The sequence below is a fragment of the Balaenoptera physalus genome (genome assembly GCF_965194825.1).
Source record: "Balaenoptera physalus genome assembly, chromosome: 1".
Lineage (NCBI taxonomy): Eukaryota > Metazoa > Chordata > Mammalia > Artiodactyla > Balaenopteridae > Balaenoptera > Balaenoptera physalus.
In genome coordinates, this window is record NC_138882.1 from 182,999,502 (window position 1) to 183,021,721 (window position 22,220).

Here is a 22,220-nt window from a genome sequence, read left to right on the forward strand (position 1 = left end):
CCTTGTTAAGCATAGGTGTGTGCACAGGATTTTTTATGTAAGATGCCCACAATGGCTAGCTGGCTCTCCTCTCCTGGGAAAGCTCCCTCCCCCATCAGAGAGCACCATCCTGGTGCATGGCTGCTCTGATCCTCAGTTTCCTCATCCATAAAATGGGTAGAACACCTTTTTTGTAGGAAGAAAGCAGTGGATGTTTATTTATAGTTTGGCATCCTTTTCCCTCTCCCTCTCATTGCCCTAAATTTTCTGGCGATGTGGTTTGGCCACAGGAGGGTTTGACTGGCCACAGTGATTCGTACAGGAATGGGCACATGACCCAAATCTGGCTAACCACAGGCCAAATTCTGGGACTTGGATTTAGCTGTTGAGTGACTCGGACTCTTGTTTATCACAGATGCGAAGGAGGAATCAGCTGGTGACCATCCTAGAGGCAGGAGGGATAGGCTTGCTGAAAATGATGCAACAATGAGGAAGCAGAGCCAAGAAATGAAGAAAGGGAAAATGCGTTGGTGGTCCTATCCATACCAAACAGTGTCTAGAGGCTGGATCAATCCTTGCCTGAAGTAGTCCTACCTCTTTTCTCGTTATGTGAACCAGTGAATTCCCTTTATTATTTAAGCTCCTTTGAGTTAGGTTTTCCATCCCTGGCAACCCAAATTGCAGTACATACTGAAGATGGGTATCACTTACTGCAGAGACAGTGCCTGGTTTGGCGCATAGAGGACACTCAGGAGACTGCAGCCTTGTGCACAGAGACCTGTGCACAGAGGCATAGAACAGAGTCATCTGGGTTTAAATCACAGCTCTCCTGTGTGACCCTGAGAGCAAGTAGCTACACCTCTCTGAGGATGCCTTCTCAGGTTTTTGTGAGAATTAAAATAAAATCCATGTAAAGCACTTTACAATTCTCAGCCCAATTCAACAAATGATCCTTATTATTTATTAACAGTATTGTTATTACAGAAATGGTTATTATTACCTATCTCCCAGGCTTGAGAGTGAGCTCCTTGGTGGGGGGGGAGGGGGGGAGGGGGGAGGGGGAGGGGTGGTGGGTGGAGGGAAGGACAGAGTTTTTTGGCCTTGTGCATCTATTGCAACAACCTGAATTATCACTGAATTGTTGATTTCGTGTTGCATTTTGCCTACTTGTGCCTGGTGGCAAGTTCCCTGCAGCCAGGGCTCAGGACTCACCTCTGTGCTCTGGAGAGGGTGGAGAGGTACGCCATGTGCCCCAAATCCTTCTTCAGTGCATAAGTGGATCCTAGGACCTGCTGTGTCTAAGCATCACAGCTACCAGGAGGCCATCGCCATTCTCCACTTTGGGCGGATGAGGAAACTGAGGGCTGCCATGGTGATGGGGAGGGCAAAGGCCCCAGGGCCCCAGGGGCAGCAGCTGAAGCAGCATTTGAACCCGGATCCATCGAACTCCAGGGCCATGCTCCCCGCACAGGTCTCAGAGGTGGCGTTCGTGGTGATGAGAGGCTTCAATGAGCTCGTGACACACCCCGATGGGGAAAGAGATGAAGGCAGCCCCAGAGCAGACTGGACTGCGGGTTTAGAGGCAAAGGTTAACATTCATTAATATTGTTGTTGCTATTATTACATATTTTATATATATATATATATATATATATATATATATAAAATACTAGATGGTTGCTGCTGCTTGAGGAAAAATGGTCGAGCTAGGGAAGAGTGAAGGGCCCAGAGAATTAGCGGGGAAGGGGCTCAGGCAGATGGGAGACGAGAGATTGAGGAGCCGAGGCCTCTTGGTCGGGGACGCTGGGTCTCTGGCTCCTGGAAGCTGGACAGGGCAGTGAGGATCTTGTCCCTGGGACCTCATTGCCTCCCCGCAAGGCAGCTCATTCAGAACCAGTAAAATGTCCCCTACTCCTATGCAGACTGTGAATGTGCCAAGGGGAGAGTGGCTGAGGGCCTGAGAAGGCCTAAGAGGACCTGGAAAGTTCCAGAATCAGATCAGAACTAGGAGATCAGGGCTTCCCTGGTGGCGCAGTGGTTAAGAATCTGCCTGCCAATGCAGGGGACACGGGTTCCAGCCCTGGTCCGGGAAGATCCCACATGCAGCGGAGCAACTAAGCCCGTGCGCCACAACTACTGAGCCCACGTGCCACAACTACTGAAGCCTGCGCGCCTATAGCCTGTGCTCTGCGACAAGAGAAGCCACCACAATGAGAAGACCACGTACCGCAACAAAGAGTAGCCCCCGCTCGCTGCAACTAGAGAAAGCCCGCACGCAGCAACGAAGACCCAATGCAGCCAAAAATTAATTAATTAATTAATTAATTTTTTTAAAAAAAAAGAAAGAAATAGGAGATCAGGGAGGTTCCCTCCCCTTGGACACCAAGAAACAAACATCGTGACAGCTGTGGTGACTGAGCCTGAACTCTGGAGAAACCGAGGCTCAGGCAGGCTGAGCAGCTCGCCCGCAGCTGGGCTGGGGAGCCCGTTAGACTTGCAGCCCGGCCTCTTTCCCAGCACCAGGAACCTCCCTCTCGGGTCCCTTGTCAGAACCAAAAGACATGGGCAAGCAGGGCCCCTCCTCCTTCCCTCTCCCTCACAGGCCCTGCCCAGGGCTGCCCGCACTAAATCAGCCAGCGTTTGGTTCCCACATGTGTCTCCCAGGTCTGCGATGGGAAATCCTGCCCCCCTGCAAGGCCTGGGCAGGGTTGAGAGGCTTAGGCTACCTGTTGTACAGACGAGGACACGGAGGCTCAGAGAGGACCACAGCAGGCCCTGGTCACTGGCTGGCTGGAGGCAGCGGAGATGTTAGAACCCAGGTGTGTCCCCATCCCCGGTCCCTCCCGACTCTGACCTTCCACAGCTAAGAGAAGGCGGCAGGCACCTTCCTGCAGGGCCTGAGTGCCTGACAAGGTGGAGGGATCTGGAGCTTCTGAGCAGCTGAGGTTCTCAGGATGTGGAAACACAGAGGCGCGAGGCCAGACGCTCTCCTCCAAGTCTGATGCAGGCAGAAGCGACAATTTACAAGCACCTTGGGACAACGGGGGAAACATCTCTGCAGACTCCCAGCGCCTCTGAAAGCCGTCTAACTTTCTGTTCTTTCCTCTGTCCCCAACAGCCATCGATCCACGGCGGTCCCCTCTGCTCCTCCCATCTCCACACCCAGCAGCTGCTCAGCTCCCCGCCAGCTGTCCCGCCCCGGGGCAGCCCCTCTGAACCTGTCTCCTCCTCTGAAACTGCAGATGATAAAGCCACAGCCCCAGGACTGTTTTGAGGGTGGCTCCTGGCACTTTGTAAGGGCTCAATAATGTGGGGCTTTTTCCTGTGGAAAAGCAGCCCAAGTCTTGGCCCCCCCCCAATACACCAGACCTGTGAATCCCTCCCCCTCCTCAGGGTGAGGCTCCAGGGACACCCTTGCTGCCCCTTTGCCCCTTGTCTTCCCAGAACCCAGAGTCAGGAATGTCCATTTCCTCGGGATCATTTCTCCCAGCCCCCTTCTCTGTGGTCCTCCAGGCCTAGAGCAGGACCCCCATGAGCTCAGTGAATAATTGTTGAATGATCAACCAACAGGAAAAACAGGGTTCAGGAAGTTGCCACCAGGAACCCCCTCCTCCAGGAAGACTTCCCTGACCTTCTACCCAGGCTGGGTTAAGAGCTCCTCATATGAGCTCCCCTGAAACCCTGAACTATTTTAAGTGTAGGCTCTGGGGTCCAAGCCTTGGCTCTGAACTGGCTAGCTTTGTGCCTTTGGGCAAGTGACATAACCTCTCTGTGCCTCCATGTCCTCACCTGTAACAGGAGGATAATAATAACAGTGTCTGCCAAGGAGAATGGTGAGGGGTCAGGGGACAAGCACCGCACACAGGGTGGCACCAGGCACATTCTGAGCGCTCACAGATGTGAGTGGTTTGTATTAGCGGTCACGAGTGTCACGAGCGTCACTCCGTGTTGTCTGTTTACCAGACTGTCTTTTGCCACCTGCTCATGAACTCACTGGCACTTGTCACGAAGACGGTTGGGCGCTTCCCAGACCCCCACGGAGCCCCTTCGCAGCTTCTGTGAGCCTCCCCGCTGACTCTGGCCTCCCCCTGTGAAGTCTGCACCCACAGATCTCCTCCAGAGGCTGGGCTGCTTTGCCCACGTCTACAGAGAGCTGAGCTGCCTGGGCCTGTGCAAGCCCAAGGCTGGCCCTTGGCCAGAGACTGACAGGTCACCAGCTGAGACCACCTGTGAGGTGTAACTTATACTCCAGAGTCCCCCGAGGGATCAGGCTGAGGCTGCTCCCTGCGGGGCTTTGCCTGAAATCACACTCTGGCTTGGCAGTCCCCCAGCCATCCCCCACCCTGGACTGCCTTCCTCACTTTCTTACACCCAAATCCTCATCTCTTGAAGCCACCTATGGCAGTGGCAGATGTCCTGCCCACCTCTAACCCCACTCTTTTTTTTTTTTTTTTTGGCATGCGGGATCTTAGTTCCCCAACCAGGGACTGAACCCATGCCCCCTGCAGTGGAAGCACCGAGTCCTAACCACTGGACCTCCAGGGAAGTGCCTACCCCACTCTTAACACAGCGCCCAGACACAAGCTGCATGGTCGCTGTGGGGGAATGGTTGAACTGAGTGATGCCCAAGAAAAAGATGTAGCGAGTCAGCCAAGGGAAGAATTCTGAGAGGGAGAAGCCAAGGCTGAGAGCCGGCGGGTCTCCCCTGGACCCACCCCACCCCATCTGCACACAGCTCCCTCCCCTGCCCATGCTGGGAGCCATTTGCAGCCATAAGTGTTCAGTGGAGTATGTGGTCTTTAATGCACGGGCCTTGGGCTGCACAAACAAGGTTGTAAAATTTCAAGGCAAATCAGGCCGGAATCCCAGGGGCAGCCACACTGACATCACAGCTGGGGGCTGGGCTTGTGTGGAGTGGGGAGGAGTGAGCTTTTGACAGCATCCTTTCTGGGATAGAAAGAAGAGGTGATGTGGGCCCGACTAGTGGTTGCTTCTGTTTAATCATTGGACCTGAAATGACTAGATGAGTGCAGGCCCACATTTAGACCATACCACAGTCAAGGGGCTTGGATATTTTGTCTCTTCCAAAGAAAATTCATCGTCCTCTCTGCAGATGAATAAGGGACCCAGCACGGGATCATAGGTGTCAGGGTTTCAGCCAAGGGAACAACGTGAGGCCCTGCCCTCCTGGAGCTTTCATTCTAGAGGGAAAGAAAAAACAAGTAAACCACTAAGTCCTGACAATTTTAGGTACTGATCAGTGCAATAAAAATAAGATTGGGAGGGAAGCCTACTTGAGATTGGGGGATCACAGCGGGATGACACGCCAGTAATACCCGTATGAGGAGGGAGGCGAGGGCACAGTCTGCTGCGGACCACAAGGCTGGCTGCCCCATCAGCAGGCCACTCCAGACTTCTCCCCCCACCTCCCTGCGCTGCAAACCGGGCAGCTGCTTGCAGATCAGACTCATCTTCTGCAGCCTCGCCCAGCGGGATTTCTCACCCAGCTTCCCAACTCCACACAATCCTGATTAAGCACGTAGGCTTTGGAGCCACAGTCCTGGGTTCAAATCCCAGCTTTGCCACTTACTAGTTGCCTGCCCTTGGGCCTCGTTTCCTGGTCTGCAGAATGGAAGTAGTGACAGCATCTACCTGTCGGGATTAACAACACTGGGAAGATTAAATGAGGCAGGGTGTGGCACAGAGCAAGCCCACAATAGGGCCAGCGATTACTGTTGTTTTCGTCATTATCACACCTTCCTTGTTATGACCCAAGATAGCTCTGCAGTCAACATAAGCAGACCCGGCAGATTGAAGGCAAAGGGTGGGGGCTACAGAGATGACTGCTCCAAGAATCTGGCTGAGACCGGAAGAGAAGGAGCCAGTCAGCTGGAGACAGAAGAAGCTGGGGTGGGTAGGGAGGGGCTGGGCAGAGGAGGAGGGGCCTGAGGGCCTGGGGTCAGGACAAGAATGAGCATGGAGCCAAAGGGGGCTGCCTCATTCAAGACATGCCACAGAGGGCATCTGAAGGGCCCAGAGGATGCTCTGGGATGTTCAAACACCCCTGTGGGAAGGTACCCAATTTGTAAGATGAGGGAGGCAGCAGAGGAGGGGAGAGGTGTCGGGTAGGCCTGATCAATCCTGGCTTCAGCCATTTAGGGGCCATGTTATGAAACTCCCTAAGCCTCAGTGGTACCATCTGTAAAATGGGGTGAACCCTAGAACCCACCTCAGGGTCATTGCAAGGATTGAATGAGACATTGCATGAGTCAGCACTCACTTAATGGAAGTTAATAGAATTAGAGTGAAGAGTCTCTGATTTTAAGATCCAGTAAACCCAAGGCTCCAGATTTTATGATTCTACATGGCTCACGAGTTTAAGACTAAATCTTACTAGAATGTCGGCTCTGTGAGACAGGGATTTGGTCTGTTCTGTTCATGGTGTTAGTCCCAGTACCTGGCACCCAGGACTTGGGAAATACGTGAGGGACTTCCCTGGTGGTGCAGTGGTTAAGAATCCGCCTGCCAGTGCAGGGGACACAGGTTCAATCCCTGGTCCGGGAAGATCCCATATGCTGTGGAGCAGCTAAGCCCGTGCGCTACAACTACTGAGCCCACACGCCTAGAGCCCGTGCTTGGCAACAAGAGAATGAGAAGCCCACGCACCGCAATGAAGAGTAGCCCCTGCTCACCCCAACTAGAGGAAGCCTGCGCACAGCAACGAAGACCCAACGCAGCCTAAATAAATAAATAAAAATTTTTTTAAAAATTGGTGATCAATGTGTGCTTGTGTGTGTGCGTGTGTGTGTGTTGAATGAATGAGTGAATAAATGAATGAATGAATTGGCAGGGCTGACCATTCTCTGGCCAGTTGCCCAAACCAGAAAAAAGGATGCCATTCCTGACTTTTTCTCACCCCCATCCATCCATCCGTCGCGCCTCCTAAGGAACAGCTCTCCCATCAACCACCAAACCTCCTCCCTCGGAGCCGGACCCTCACTCACCTGGAATGCTGCCGCAGCCTCCCTTGCCTATCCTCCTTTCCCATCTTAAAAATCTCATTTACCAACAGAAAAGTTCATTAGCCAAATTGGGGGCATGCTGCCGCAGGGCTGAGCCATTATCGGGCACAAAAGAAAGCCTTATCCCTGTCACTTACAAAATTAACTCCAAGGAACTCAGGCACTGCAGGCCACGGCACACCCTCCTTCCCAAGAAGTCCTGGAGTGTGGCCAGGGGGTGGCAGCAATGACCAGGGGTGGTCACTCACAGCCCCAGACCATGACGGAGCAGGAACCCCACCGCGGTCGGGTCACGCACTGACACCACTCCCCGGCTCACCCCAGGACATTCTGAACATGAGGCCAGCCGCTCCCGTATCATTAAGCAGCTGGCACAGGGCCCTGGGAAACGTCTTAATTAGATGACCACTGGCTCTAATGACCACACTGGTCAGCAGAGCTGACCACTTTTCTGAGAGCAGCTGCCCTGAGCTCTACGAATCAGGATCTAGGGAGAGGTGAAAGGGCTTGTGGCCGGCGACTCCAAGGCATGCTGTCCCTCCTCTGTGGTCTCCGCCACCCCCAACCTCCACCATGCATTTCATTCTCCTTAGACTGAAGGACCCAGGGGACCTAAAGGTCTCTGGAAACAAGCTGGCTTTCAATCCCGGCTTTGCCATGTGCCACAGAAGTCAAGTCACCTGACCTCTGAGAGCCTCACTCTTCTCTGCTGTAAAATGGGCATGACAATCCCACTTCCTGGCACTGGTTAAATGAGATACACATAAAGCATTTGACACAAGCCTGGACATAGTGGGTCCTCAGTAAACAGTAACAGTTACTATTATTACTGAAATAAAATAATGAAGCCCCTTCACTGACTTTGTGTATCCATTTGGAAAATGGTTCTATGGGATAAACGATTGACTCCTGATTTTCATGAGACTTCTCTCATTCTGGGCTTTCTGTTCCCTTTGGGATTCAAAGGGTTGAAGAATTTGATCAAGGTCACATAGCTGGGTAGATGCAGGATCTGAACCCAGTATTTCTGACCCCAAAGCTAAGTTCTTCTCTCCATACCATGTGCTAAGAAGGGGCAGCTGTGCAGACATGTGAGCCTGCAGACGGATGGCTACACCTGAACACATTCGTTGACCATGTTTTCCTTCTTACCAATCGTCAATTGCATGGGAGACTTCAACAACCTTGAGTTCACACTGGCCATATGCGGTGGGTGGAAAATCTGTCATATTGGGGATCAGGAGACCCCCCCCGGGTCCAGGCACAGCTCTGCCACAACTCTCTGTGGCCCCGTAGCTGGGTCACACCCTCCCTCTGAGCCCCTTCACCATCTGTAGAGAGGAAGGAAGGTTTCTGACTCTAAACAACGTTCCAGCCCAATTCCTTCCAAGGGTCCTCCTCTAAGGCACCTGCTCCTGGGTTTGGAGGTGCCTGAAACTTCTCACCATGCATCCTGCACCCCGACACAGTGTCACCCCACAGAGGCTGAGCACGCCTGAACCACCTGCGCTCCGTCTCCCCAGAGAGCAGCACAAAGGACTAAAGGTAGACTTCAGGACTTCCCTGATTCCACGTGAGGCAGTTTCATGGGGATGAAAGATTCTGGAAACGGAAGATCTCCTTGGGATGTAAAATCCCCAAGCTGGGGTATGTGATAACCACTGATCAGCAAAGAAGAATAACAATGATAGCGCGAAGCCTTTTTTTCCCCTCGCTGTAAATGAAAGAGATGCATTGGCTGTCTAATTAGCAAAATATTAGATAATTGGTGTAATCTGGTACTATTCCCTTTTTGACAGCCTCTGCTGTGCTGTCCCATTTCAAGCTTGAGCTGCCGGTAATACCAGCTGATAATTGTAATGGTGAAAATGAAAAATCAAATCAGAGTCATTGGAGGCTCCCATTAAATTGATTTAAGGCTGGAAAAATTAATGGGATTCCCTTGCCTCCCCCACTCTTCCCCTGCCTGGTCTCTGCCTTGCTCTGCCCCAGAGCAGAGCTGCCACATGAAGAGAGAGGTTGGGTGGGGGTCTGCCCCTTGGCCTGTGACCCGCTCCCACCCTGCAAAATGGTCAGGATCCACCTCCCCTGAAGGCAGTGGTGGGAGTTCAGTAATAGAATAGGGTAGAGGGCCCAACGCCGGGGCCTGGACAGAGCAGGTATGTCTTTCCTTTCCCATGAGGACCGAGCCTCTGAGACAGAACAACACAGCACAGGCTATTTCTAAGTTTGATAAGGCCAAGAAGTGGAGTCAGTATGATGTGTGTCCCATCTGTTCAAGTGACAGAAATCACCTCAAACCAGCTTAGAGATAAAAGAACATTTATCGGCTCATGAAACTGGGAAGTCCAGAGGAAGAGCTGGTCCAACGATGTCAACACACCATCTTTTCTGTCCTCTCCCACCGCAGCTGGAATTGTTCCACAACGAGCTGGCATGCGGATGGGGGGGGGGAACATGACCACAGACAGCTTCTGGATTCAGGTCGGTCCCGGTTTAGCAACCTCAGAAGAAACACCTTCTCTCACACAGCATCAATATATAAAGCCCAGGGAAGGGGCCTGATTGGTTCATCTAGAGTCACATGCCCATCTCTGAGCCAATCACTATTGCCAGGTGGTTTAATATTATATTGACTAGGCCTGGGTCCCAACCCATTCCTGGGACTGAAGGAACAAGGTGTTAATAGGATTGGCACCCCCACCAGGAAAGCAGGTGAAGGGGCATCCCAAAAGGATGCTTTTACTACCAGAAGAGGAGGAAGCATGTGGTTACAGAAAATGAACCATCCCAAAGTCTAGCATCTTAGAACAACACCCTTTATGATGATGTCATGATTCTGTGGGTTGATTGGGTTCAGTCTGGTGGTTCTTTTGCTCGATGTGACATCATCTGGATCTGTAGTCATCTGGGGACTTGACCAGGCAACAGTGTCCAAGACAGCTCACCTGAGTGCGTGGCACCCATGGCCAGGACTCTCTCTCAGGTCTTCTCTGTCTCTCTGGGTCTGCCCCAGTTGCCTCTCCAGCAGGATAGCTGGACTTCCCACACGGCAGCTCAGGGCTTCCCAAAAGCAGGAAAGAAGAAGCTACCAGGCCCAGAAATGGCATAGTGTCACGTCCATCATAAGGAAAGAAGAAGCTACCAGGCCCAGAAATGGCATAGTGTCACGTCCATCATATTCCATTGTCAAGCAGAAAGACAGACTCAGATTCAAGAGGAAGGTAAGAAACTTCTCAATGGGGACAGTGACAAAGAATCTTCAGCATTTTTAACCCATCCTGGGAGGATTGAGCAAACAATGGCAGCAGGTATGCCCCCTAATGTCCACTCAGCTGCGAATTAACTCCAGAAGCACTCATGGAGGCCCTGCTCAGTGCCAGGCCTTGTGCCAGGGGCTGGACCTGAAGTTGGACCTCCCCACGACCCCCTCCCTTGTCGGGGGGAGGGTCCTGTGACTGGGCTGTTGTCTATTTGTTGTCATGGGAGCCAAGCCATTCTGGAGGCACAGGTGCTCCTACAGGTCTTTCCCCATGAGGCAGTCCAGTGAAACATGGGAAAAGAAGAGGAGAAGGCCTTTCCCTGGGAAAGAGATGCCCAGGGGCTCCGAGGGGGACTCTTTGAGCTGTCAGAGGTGGGGTTTCTCACTCTCCCTCATCAGAGCAGAAAGGTTCTGGAACCAAATTGGCCTGTGTTTGAGTCCAGGGCCTCCAAAGACCAGACTTGAAGCCTTGAATGGGTCCCTTTGGCTCTCTGCACCTCAGTTGCCTCATCTCTAAAATGGGGTTGATGGTTACCCACCTCATATAGCTCTAAGGAGAAAATGGACCCACATGTAGAGAAGCTAGTACAGTGCCTGGCACACAGTAGGTGCTCAATAATGAGGCCCTATTAGACGGGTTACCACCGCTCCCCAATGTCTCAACCTGTTCCAAGGTCTGTGCTGTGTTCCAAGGACACCCTGCCCTGTGGTTTCGTCTCAGCCGATTCAGCTTCTTCATCCCCAGGCGCCCTAAGCTCTCCTTCCCCCCAGTCCTCAGCATCCCTGGAGGAGCTGGCCCCAGTGTCCTTCCCTGGTCTAACCATCCCCAGAAGAGCACCGGCCCCTCTGAGCTCCTCCATCCCTGCCTGTGGGGTTCAGGCCAGCTCAGAGGGGTTGGACTCAACATACTTATTTCATTTCACACACATTGAGTTTGGGCCTCTTGAACCTCATAACCAGAGAAACATGCAAATTGATGCAAATGATCCCTGATTTACGCAAAATAGCATGCAAATGTATGTCCCTGGATTTGCCAAAGAAAAAGGCCCGGTCACCTAATTTAACAGAAATAACAGGGGGATAAAATTGTGTCTGTCAGTCAGAGTTAGGTTCAGGCTCAAAGAACTCTGGAGGCCTTCTGGAATGGAGCTGAGGGATCCCTAATCACCCTGGGCCACAGACCCTGCCCCCAACCCTTGGAACCAGGAGCCCCCAGCCCTGGGTTTGCCAACAGAGCCCAGCTTCACAGTGGTGCCCTGTTCCCCTGCAGCTGAGCTCTCAGGATCTCCCTTCCCTCCAGATGGGGCCCTGGAAGAGAATGCTCCCCAACCCCACCTCCCTGCCCACATATACCCACATGCTCACTACCTATCAGGCCCATTGTTAATATCATTCAATTAAAAAGAGCTACCGGGCTTCCCTGGTGGCGCAGTGGTTGGGAGTCTGCCTGCCAATGCAGGGGACGTGGGTTCGGGCCCTGGTCTGGGAGGATCCCACGTGCCGCGGTGCGGCTGGGCCCGTGAGCCACAATTGCTGAGCCTGCGCGTCTGGAGCCTGTGCTCCACAGCAAGAGAGGCCACGATAGTGAGGGGCCCGCGCACCGCGATGAAGAGTGGTCCCCGCTTGCCGCAGCTGGAGAAAGTCCCCGCACAGAAACGAAGACCCAACACAGCCATAAATAAATAAATAAATAAAATTAAGAAAAAAAAAAAAAAAAAGAGCTACCACTGAGTGGGCAGGCCCTGTGCTGAGTACTTTCCACACACGGCTCCTTCACTCCTGGCAGCAGCCCAGGATAAGGAACTGTTATCACCATCTCACAACAGGTGAAACTGAGACCAGCAAGTGGGAGACCTGACATCTGTGAGACCCCCCAAACCAGCGTTCTCTCCCCTACACGGTGGGTCTCCAAGGACCTTCTCTTTTCACACCTGTGTTGGCCTCGAGGCTAGGGGCTTAGCTCCAGGAGGGCAAGGACTGTATCTGCTCCGGAGCCCCAACCAGAGACTGGGGCACAGCAATGAATGAAGCCCGCTCTGGGGTATCACTTGCTCAAACACAGCTATGTCTTCTGTAAACTTAAACTGCCTATTTTATGGACCCCTTAAACAGCTCACAATGAGATGTCTATCAGGACAGTTTTCACTGCACTTTGCCCTTATTTTCCAAAAACACTTGGTGAGAGGAACCAGTTTCTCTGTGTCCTAAGGCAGCAGAACCAGTAAGACTTTCTGCACACACTGCTGAGTTCACCGAGCTATGCCTCTCTAAAGGAGGTGCTAAGGGCTCACAACGTGCCTGGCGCGTTTAAAGCTCTAAAGAGGGTCATCTCAGATACAGATGCCTGGCAGGGCTCCTGTGTGAGATGATAATAAGCCAGTTAATGAGGGCTCACCATGGGCCAGGGGTTGCTCAGAGTATTTTACATGAATTAACTCATTTCATCCTCAAAACAGCTCATGCGATCAGTGCTGTTACTATCCCCACATTCTAGAAGAGGAAACCGAAGCTAAAGGTCCACAAACATTCTGTGGCTTGTACTGGCACTTGGGCCCCTGTTCTCACACCTCTGTCCTCAGGCAGCAGAGGGAAGGGGCGGGGCCGGGACAGGGGCTGAGGATAGGGCGGCAGGGAGTGCAGGGTTAAGGGTATGGGCATTAAGGCCACAGCCCTGGGGTCGTCTTCTGTGCTGTGTGACCCTGGGCAAGTGACTTCACCTCTCTGAGCCTCAGTTGTAAAGTGGGGATAATAACAGAACCTCCTTGGGGGGTGGTTGTGCCGATTCCTTGCCATCAAGGTTATAACGCACTTAATATGGTCCTGGACCCGGACGAGAGCTCAGCACCTCTGGATTATTATTGGGCAGGACTTGGGCTCACAGAGGTGGGGACCTGTGGGTCACACGCAAAGTGGTGACAGAGCCAAAACTCAAACCCACATCTCCTGACTAAAGGCCCAGCACCCTCTCCACCACACAGCCTGCCCATCCGTCGGGGGCTGGCTTCCAGGATGGGGCACCTGTAAGAATCTGTTCCCTGCAGAGAATGAGCCAGCTGTCTGCCTGGGGGAGAGAGCCTATAATGGCCAGGCTTCTCAACAGGAAAGGTTTGTGGTTTCTGTTGATATGAAAAGATAACAAGGACTAGCTCAGGTAATTATATTAATCTTCCTCAATTTACACATTCTTGCTATCTGCTATTTCCCCAGGAAAGTGTAAATGAGGAGTTCAGAGTGGTTCAGCAGCGCTGTAATTAGGTTTGTGTTGTGAACAAGTTTCTGTTGTATGTCTTGTTATCAGATCTCTTCACAGTTGAGGGTCCTGCTTCCCCTGTCAGACTGGAAGCTCACCAAGGGCAAGGGATTATCTCCCACTTCAGGCTGGGGGTCTCCACCATCTGATTGGAGAATCCTCCAAGGGAAGGGATAGATCTCCCCCATCAGACTAGGGTCTCCTCCTGGGGAGAAACTGTATCTTCCCCATCAAACTGGCAGATCCCTGAGAGTTGGGCTGGGTCTCCCCCATCAAGTTTGGGGTTCCCTAGAACAGGCCCATGTCTCCCTATTGGACTAGCAACTTCCCCATCAAACTAGCTGAGAAAGGCTGTGAGTCCTCCATCAGACTGGGAGCTCCCTGAGAACAAGGACCTCTCCCCCATCAGACTGGGAACATTCTTGTCTGGCTCTGTCTTGCCCATCAGACTGGTGGGGTCAGTGCTGTTAACATCCTCATATTCTGTGGTTGAAGCTGACTCCGTCCTTGTGTGGACCCCACCCACATGAACAGACATGCACGTGCGTGGCAGTCTAAAGAAAGCAGGATCAGACCCACAAGAAAGCAGGTTTCAGAGGTTCTGTGACCTCCATGGAATAATGGGGCAAGTTTATATGTGTGTGTACTGGACTTTCATAGGGTCACACAAAACATGTTGGTGTCAGGAGGGCTGATTCCCCTCAGACAGGACAAAAAGGAGGCCCACATGGTTCTGGCCTCAGGGAGGGACAGCTGAGGTCCCCTGAGCTGAGCCTAGGATTTGTAAACAGTCCAGGAGAGCCTGGGCCAGAACACAGCCCCGACCCCTAGCCCAGCCCCAGTCCCTCCTGGAACCAGACCTCCCAGAATGGCAGACCTCTGCCCCACCATCCTCGTCCCCCTCCCCGGGCTGTGTGCACTGCAGGTTACTGCACTCTCTGAGCCTCCGTTTCTTCATCTCCCTCCCTTTCCGGTTAATTTTGGTTTTTGGTTTTTCTGTTGTTGTTTGTTTGTTTTGTTTTAATATTTAGTTAGTTAGTTGCACTGTGTCTTACCTGCAGCATGCAGGGTCTTCATTGCTGCCTGCGGGATCTTTTTGTTGTGGCATGCGGGATCTAGTTCCCTGACCAGGGATCGAACCCAGGCCCCATGCATTAGGAGTGCAGAGTCTTAACCACTGGACCACCAGGGAAGTCCCCTTTTCCAGTTAATTTTGAAGATTCACTGAAATAATGCTTGTAGCAGTAGCAGCAGGACTAGAAGATGTAGTAATGATAGTAATAGCTAATACCTAACATCTACTAAGCGCTCACAGCCACCCTGCAAGGAAGGCATTATTAACCCATTTATTCAGCTGAGGACATGGAAGTACTGAAGCCTGTCCCTTGTCTAAGGTCTCATAGTAAATACATGATAGAGCCAAGATTCAAACGCAAATCTGCATCACTCCAAGGCCTGAATCTGCTGCACCACACCTCACTGCCTCCAGGAAGCCTCCCTCGATTGAATCTCCTTGGCACCAGTACCCTGCTTGCTGGACTGCATGTTCCATGAGAACAAGGACAATCTCATATCCCCAGTGATTCTAGTGCAAAGTACCCAGTTGTGTAGCAAGGTGATGTGTTTGAGATATAAGCCTGAGGTTTATTTTCATCCCCTATAAATCTTGATTAGTCAACATCTCCCTGGCCCCCACCCCACTAAAACAATGCCAGATAGCATGTGTGTGTGTGTGTGTGTGTGTGTGTGTGTGTGTGTGTGTGTGTGTGTGTGTGTGTGTTGCAAGGGAGGAGAGAGAAGTTGTTATGGGCTGAATGTGGGTCCTAACCACCAATGTGATGATATTTGGAAGTGGGGCCTGTGGGAGGTGATTAGGTCATGAGGGTGGAGCCCTCATGAATGGGGTTAGTGCCCTTATAATAAGTGGAAGAGACACCAGAGCGTCTTCTCTCCATCACGTGATGATACAGCAAGAAGGCAGCCTGCAAGCCAGGAAGAGAGCTCTTACCAGACACTGAATCATCCAGCACCTTGATCTGGGACTTCCCAGCCTCCAGGACTGAGAAAGAAATTGTTAAAGTCACCCAGTGATGGTCTTTTGTTACAGCAGCCCAAGCTGACTAAGACATGGGGGATGAAACCTAAAAGAAACAACCAGTTTTGAGTTCCAAATTAGATATTTTTGTGTCCATAGCAAGACTATCTTCTTGAAAGCCTGGCTTTGGTGGGGAAGAAAACATTTAAAAATTATAAAAGCCACAGCCAGCTCTCCTGGGCACTCACTACGGCAGTCCATGCTCTACTGGGGGCACGGGGGATCCTCGGCCCAAGGCCATCTCTCTGGCTGAGCAGTGAAGCAGGCTGGAGGGCTGGATGAATGGCTCTGGGAGCAGCCTCGGCCAGGGACCCTACTGACGAGAGGTGGGGATATATGCCCGGCGTCCTCACCCCGAAGCTGGGGAATTCTGAGGCTCTGCACGTCTCCCGAGCTCCCCAGCCCGGGTCACCTGCTCAGTTAACACACCCTGCTCTGGCTTCTGTCCCATCCCTGCCTCACATCCCATCCCAGTGTCCCCAGTTCGAATCAAAATCCTTGTCTCAGGATCTGCTTCTGGGGAAACCCAGGCCAAGTCACTTCCTTTGACGAAGCAAGAGCAAAGCTCCACGTCTGAGCCCAGAGACCCCCACAGGCCACAGAGCAGCTCTTCCCAGGCCAGAAATCCCATTTTAATCAGCAAGTTGGAAATGGGGCAGACTGGAGGAGACAAGCCTGAGAATAGACACTACCTGGGCTCCCGGGGAGGGAAACGCACTCCCAGCCCACACCCTGGGCCTCACAAATCCAGGAGAAAATCAGGAAGATGCAGGGAGACAGAGCCGTGGGCAGGGATCTGTGTCCCTGTCATGCCCACCAGGGTGGGAGAAGGATGGGGACAGCAGGGCAGAGGACGGTCTGGGCCCGCGGGTCTGCGATGGCCCAGGTGGTGAGTGTCCTTGTGTGCAGGGAGGGACAGCAGGAGGGAGAGAGCAGGCTGGGGAACCCACGGGTGGGCGGCGAGCAGCCTGCCATCAGCCTGAGCTCCCCAATCAGCAGCTGCACAGAACCCCAGCCGGGAGACGGGTCCAGGTCACAGCTGCCTCCTGATGAGGGTCTCATCTGGAGGCTGTATCTGCTCATTGGGGGTAAAGAAAAGAGTGGTTTCCCCTCGGGCAAGGGCAAGGGACTAAGGCACACGGACTGATATGCTCTGGGCCCTCGGAGATACGGCATCCACGCCTGTCACTCCCTCCATCCCAACCACAGGGGCCCCAAGGACCACCCAGGCCGCCTCAGCCTCAGAGCCTCACCCCGGACCCTGCTCCCTGGGCTCTTCGCCCAGACCAATCAATCAGTTCTTCGCCTCCTGTTCGACCTTGAACCCCCTTCCATCAGGCCTTTCCCCACCACTCTGCCCGAATTCCTCTTGTCAAGGTCACCAATGGCCTCCACGTGGCTAAACTGAAGGTCAGTTCTCAGGCCTCGTCTTACCCTCTCCATAGCATTGGACGTGGGAGATCGTTCCCTCTTCCTTCCAACACGCTCACGTGGCTTCCAGGACGTCTCTTGGTTTCCCCCTTCGTCTGGGCTGGGCCTTCTCAGGCTCCCTGGGTGTTGCGTTCATCTCCCAGACCTCCCAACACCCGCCTTCCCTGTGCTGTTCTCACGTCTCCTCCATCTCCTCTGCTCCCCTGAGATACAGCCAGGCTCACACCTGCCTCTAGCCTGGACCTCTCCCCGGACAGCTCCAAAGGCACAGAACCACCACGCCTCCTGCTTCTCCACTCCGATGTCCAATGGCAACTCAAATGTAACAAGCCCCAAACCCAATTCCTGGTCTCCCCCTAGAAAACCAGCCATTCCGCAGCTATCTCCACCTCCCCCCCTCAGTAAATGGCAGCTCCGTCCTTCCAGTTGCTCGGGCCAGACACCTTGGGGTCATCCCACACTCCCCTTTCCCTCCCAGCCTACCCATCAGCTAACCCTGTGGGCTCCAGCATCGGAACCCATCCACACTGACTGGCGCCCCTCACCTCCGCCACGCCCACGGTGGTCCCGGCCTCCAGCATCTTGTGCCTGGATTACAACAGGTGGTCTCCGGATCCCCACATTTCTACACCTGCCCCCAAGCATTCTCCTCAACTTAGCAGCCAAGAGTGATTGTTAGAAAGCCAGAGACAGATGGCGTCATTCCTCTGCTCGAAACCCTCCGATGACCCCCCATGTCACCAAGGAAAAGGCAAGGTCCCTCCACGAACTGACCTAGTAACACAGGACCATCTCCTACGGCCCCCCTCCCTCCGCTCCAGCTGCCCTCCTGCCTCGGCACTCTGCACTTGCTGTTCCCTCCGCCCGAAATGTTCTATGGCCACATGTCTGCTCCTCCTTCGGCTCTTTGCTCAAATGTCACATCGTCAGTGAGGCTTCCCCAGCCACCCGCTTTAACGTCAGAGCCCCAGCTCCAGTACTTTCTAAGCCCCTTCTCTGTGTCATTCCTCTCCAGAGCACAGATGCCATCTGACACATTTTACTTATTTATCTTCTGTTCCCTCTGCAACCCCCGTAGGATGGGGGGCAGGTGTGTACCGGGTGTCTGGTTCACCAGTCTACCCAGTGCCCACCTGGATCCGGGTCCTGGCACATAGTAGGCTTTCAATAAACCCTGAATGAATGGTACTCAGCTCCCATGGCAGGAACTGTTTACTATCCCCTCCCTGAGACACAGAGATGTTAAGGTGCTTGCCTGATGTCACACAGCTAGTAAGTGGGTAAAGCACAGTTGGAACTCTGCTCTGTCTCCCAAGTTTTGCTCTTGGGGGCAGAGTCGCCTGGTGGCTGAGAGTCTGGCTCTGGCGGCAGACAGACCTACCTCAGCCTTGGCCTTGACACTTTTCAGGAAGCTGCTTAACTTCCCTGAGCCTCGGATCCCTTACCTGCAAAATGAGGCAAACAGCAGCTACTCAGGGCGCGGCTATGGGGATGAAATGAGCTGGGGCACCCAGAGCGCTTGTGGTTATTATTACTCCGATGAATATCTAAAGTGAGGGCCTCTCCTCTCCTATGCGAGGCACATCCTCCACTCGACTCAGGAGCCGTTTCCGACGCCCCCCCGATCCTCCCTCGCTCTGTTGTCAGAGACTCGGGAGAGGAGCTGCTGACTGATATGATAATTTCACTACAGTAGCAGAGTCGGTCAATTGCTCAGTGACAGATTTCACAGGCCCCATCACATCTCCCGGGCCCTCTTCAGCTGAGCGATCTGCAGGGCTAGGATCTAACAGACCCGCAAAGCTCTCAGACACTAACTCCTGCACAAGACGGGGGGGGGGACTTCTTAATATGAACAGCCTGCCTCAAATCGTTTGGAACGAGGCAGGCTACGACGACATAAGCAATCATCACAGAGCTGCCGCTGGAGGACCGTTCTGGTGCTTTCCATGGACCTGTTAACACTTGTTTTCAGTAATTCTTCAAGGCCTCATCGTCCCCATGTTAGAGGCGAGGAAACCGAGGCCTGGAGGTGAAGGGACGCCCTGGAAGACACACGGCGGGGCTGTGGCAGAGCTGGACGTGAATGCAGGCCTGCCGGATCCTAGACTCCAGGCTTGTCCGTTGTCCCAAGCGGCCTCTACCTACCACTCGCTGGCCCAGGAAAAGTCCCGTCCAGCTCCCCCGGGGAGCCCCACCCACACAGTGCACTCAGTAATTAACTTGAGCGATGGAAATGAAGACATGTTCTTTATCCCATTTGTACTCAGAAAGGACCCTCCCCTCCCACTGGAGGTAACGAGCCTCCCTTTGATACAAAATGGGAAACTGAGGCCCAGAGAAGATGGGTTCATCTGGAGTAGATGTAGTCGGTCAGCGTCCAGGGCCAGGGTTCCTCCAGACACAGCTTCCCCTCCTCCTCCTGGGCAACCATGCTGGACCACTCACCCGCCGCCCCCCACCGCAGGAATAAGCCAACCTCTGCACAGGCTTTTCCCTCCACAAGGCCTTTCCCTTTCCCTGCAGCACCCTTGACCTCCCCCAGCCCTCGCCCACTGGCTCATGCCTGCCCTTCCCGCTAAGCATGCACTTCCTGAGGACAAGGGACAGGGATGGCCGTGGCCTTGCTCACCTCCGTGGCCCCAGCAACCAGCATGGTGCCTGAGTACAGCGGGGCTCAAGGGGCGTGTGAAAGGAGTGAACAAGGAAGTGACTCCGCCAATGCACGAGATCCCACCAGGTAGTCGGGACACGGCTGAAATGTCCCCTCCTTGGCAGCTCTTCCCCTGGGTTCCCAGAGCTTCCCATGGAATCGCATCGAGCCGTGTGGCCAGGTCTCATTTCGAGGTTTGCCTCCCGCCTCGGCTTCCCTCCTCCCTGTATCCCAGTGTGGCCGCCGTTACGTGTGGAAGGGAGGACAGGTGGGTAGGTGGGTGGTGGGCGAACAGACACGCCGACAGATGACAGAGAGGTGGATGGATGGGTGGGAAGATGGAGGGAACACTTCCCTTCTGGGTGGTGGGTTTGGGTTTTGGTGTTTTTTCTACAGGCAGCTCTAGAAACTTAAGGATGGAGATTGAGCCAGGTCCCCACCTGCCAATCCCACCTCACAGCCTAGGCTCTGCTCCCAGCCCCTGGAACTCACCCCATCCTCCCTCAGACCCAGGGACCTCAGCCCCTTCCTCGTGGCTCTGTTGCCCATAGCAACAGCCCCAGGCCCTCACCCTCCACACAGTGAAGCCCTTCAGTTTCTTTTCCTCCCAGGTTTGCCAGATGGATGCCAAGGCCTATGCCTCCACACCATTCCAGGGCTGGGGCCCAGCCTTCTCTTCCAAAAACTTTCAGAAAAGAAACTCCCAAGAGGCCCTCCCCGAGCAGAAGAGAACATTCTGGGGTGATGGAAACAGTCGTACCTGTGCTGTCCAATGCGGTTGGCACTCACCACCTGGGCACCTTGAGCCACACTAGAAATGTGGCTAATGGGACTGAACAATTGAATCTGTGATTTTATTTCATTTTAATTAATTAAAAAATTAAACAGCTACATGTGACCAACGGCGACTGCACCGGACAGCACAGTTCTAGGGCCTGTTCTCGCGGTGCCTGGCCTGGATCCTTCCTGCTGGTTCCAGAACAACCCCTATCCAGTGACAGCTGCTCTGTCTCTTCCCCCATCACATCTTGAAACAACAAAACAAAACAAAAAACCAACCCTCAATCCAAGTACTGACGTTATTCTTGCCTTTTATTCCAGCATCTCCCAGAGCTCCAATATGTACAGACTTTATACACATATAATATACACCATATATACGTATTTATATATATTCACACACCAGCCCACACACTCTCATACACTCACACACACGCACCCTTCTAGGAGGGGCGCGTGGCCACCCCTGAGCCCCGCTCGGGCCTGGACAAGAGGCACTGGGCTTGCCAGGCAGTTGTGAGGTTTTGTGTTTTTTGCTTTTAAAAAGAAGGCCATCTTCTCCAGAGGTGTTCTCCCTCTCCCCAAACCCAAACCACTCCCCTAAACACTCTGAAATTTTTTTTTTTTCTTAAAAAGGAAGAGGTTTTCCTCTGCCCCGCTCAGGTAGTTACCAGAGTTCCAGGCCTGTCCGCATGGCGCCATGCAGGTCCCTGGAAGGCGTTGCCCCCCCGGTGCTCCCTGGGGACCCTGGACCGCTGGGAGGGTCCACAGCAGGCCGAGAGCCCGGCTTGGCTGCGGCCAGGCCTGCAGCTGCGCGGCCTGGGTGGGGGCTATAGCGTCAAGGGCACCTGCCAGATGAGGAGGGCGCTGTCCGTCTCCCCACACGGGGCTGGTTTCCCGCTGCCGCCCAGGGCGCCGCCGAAGTTGCGGTAGCCCTGCCCTCCGGAGATGATGGCCACCGAAGAGATCTCCTTGCGGTGGGCGTCACGGGCACAGGGCCGGCTGCGCACCCAGACGTCGGGGTCATCAGCCATCTCGTAGATGGAGCCGTCCTCCTCACTGTGCTCCAGGGCTGAGCCGTCCATGGGCTCCGGCTCCCGCACAGAGAGCAGCGGGCCCGGGAGGTGGGCGGTGGAGCGCAGGCGGTACTGCAAAAGGATGCCCTTCTTGCGGGTCAGTTCTCGGCCCACGTGGCTTGCGGGCACGGGTGCTGGCTCATGAGCCTGACTGTCCGGCTTGTCCTCCTCGGCTTGCGGCCCCTCGGCCTCCTCCTGGTCACTCCGCAGGATATCGGGGGCCAAGACGCTGGTGGCCACAGCCAAAAAGGCCACAGGCCCACAGTGACCGTTGAGCGAGACCATGCCTTTCCCTGCAGAAAGAGGGCAGAGAGAAGGGGCCCAAAGGCCCAGAGTTTTAAAGACCCAACAGGTCTCTTGGAGAATTTCTGGGTTTTGTTTTTGGTTTTTTTTTTTTTTTTTGGTTACTGCAATCTACGTCGGTATCTTCCCAGAAGGCCATGGGTCTGGGGGAGGGCTCTCCATGCTCCAGGGCTACTTTCTTTGGAGAATTGGAGCAGGGGAACACGAGTGACTTTATAAACCACATGGGGAACCTCGGTGTGAAAGCACCTGCAGCTCCCTGCCTGAGCCATCCTCACATCTCTGTGCCTTTGCCCAAGCCATTGCCTCTGCCTAGAGAGCCTTTCCCATCCACCTAACTCTACAGCTCAGCCTTGAAGCCCAGCTCAG

At 53.7% G+C, this 22,220-nt stretch overlaps 1 protein-coding gene across 13 annotated transcripts in view; it reads right to left on the minus strand.

Annotated features, from left to right (window-relative positions):
* Positions 1-5,060: 5,060 nt before the first annotated feature.
* Positions 5,061-22,220, minus strand: part of ARHGEF10L (Rho guanine nucleotide exchange factor 10 like) — a 173,928-nt gene continuing 156,768 nt past the window's right edge. For 12 of the 13 annotated variants that reach the window (XM_082465119.1, XM_082465113.1, XM_082465116.1 and 9 more), the window contains one exon: positions 20,767-21,841. In XM_082465119.1, coding sequence (XP_082321245.1) covers positions 21,303-21,841 — 539 coding nt within the window. In that variant the 3' untranslated portion in view covers positions 20,767-21,302. Of the gene's footprint in view, positions 5,181-20,766; positions 21,842-22,220 lie in introns of those variants that run through there. The other variant, XM_082465114.1, reaches the window with a different exon arrangement.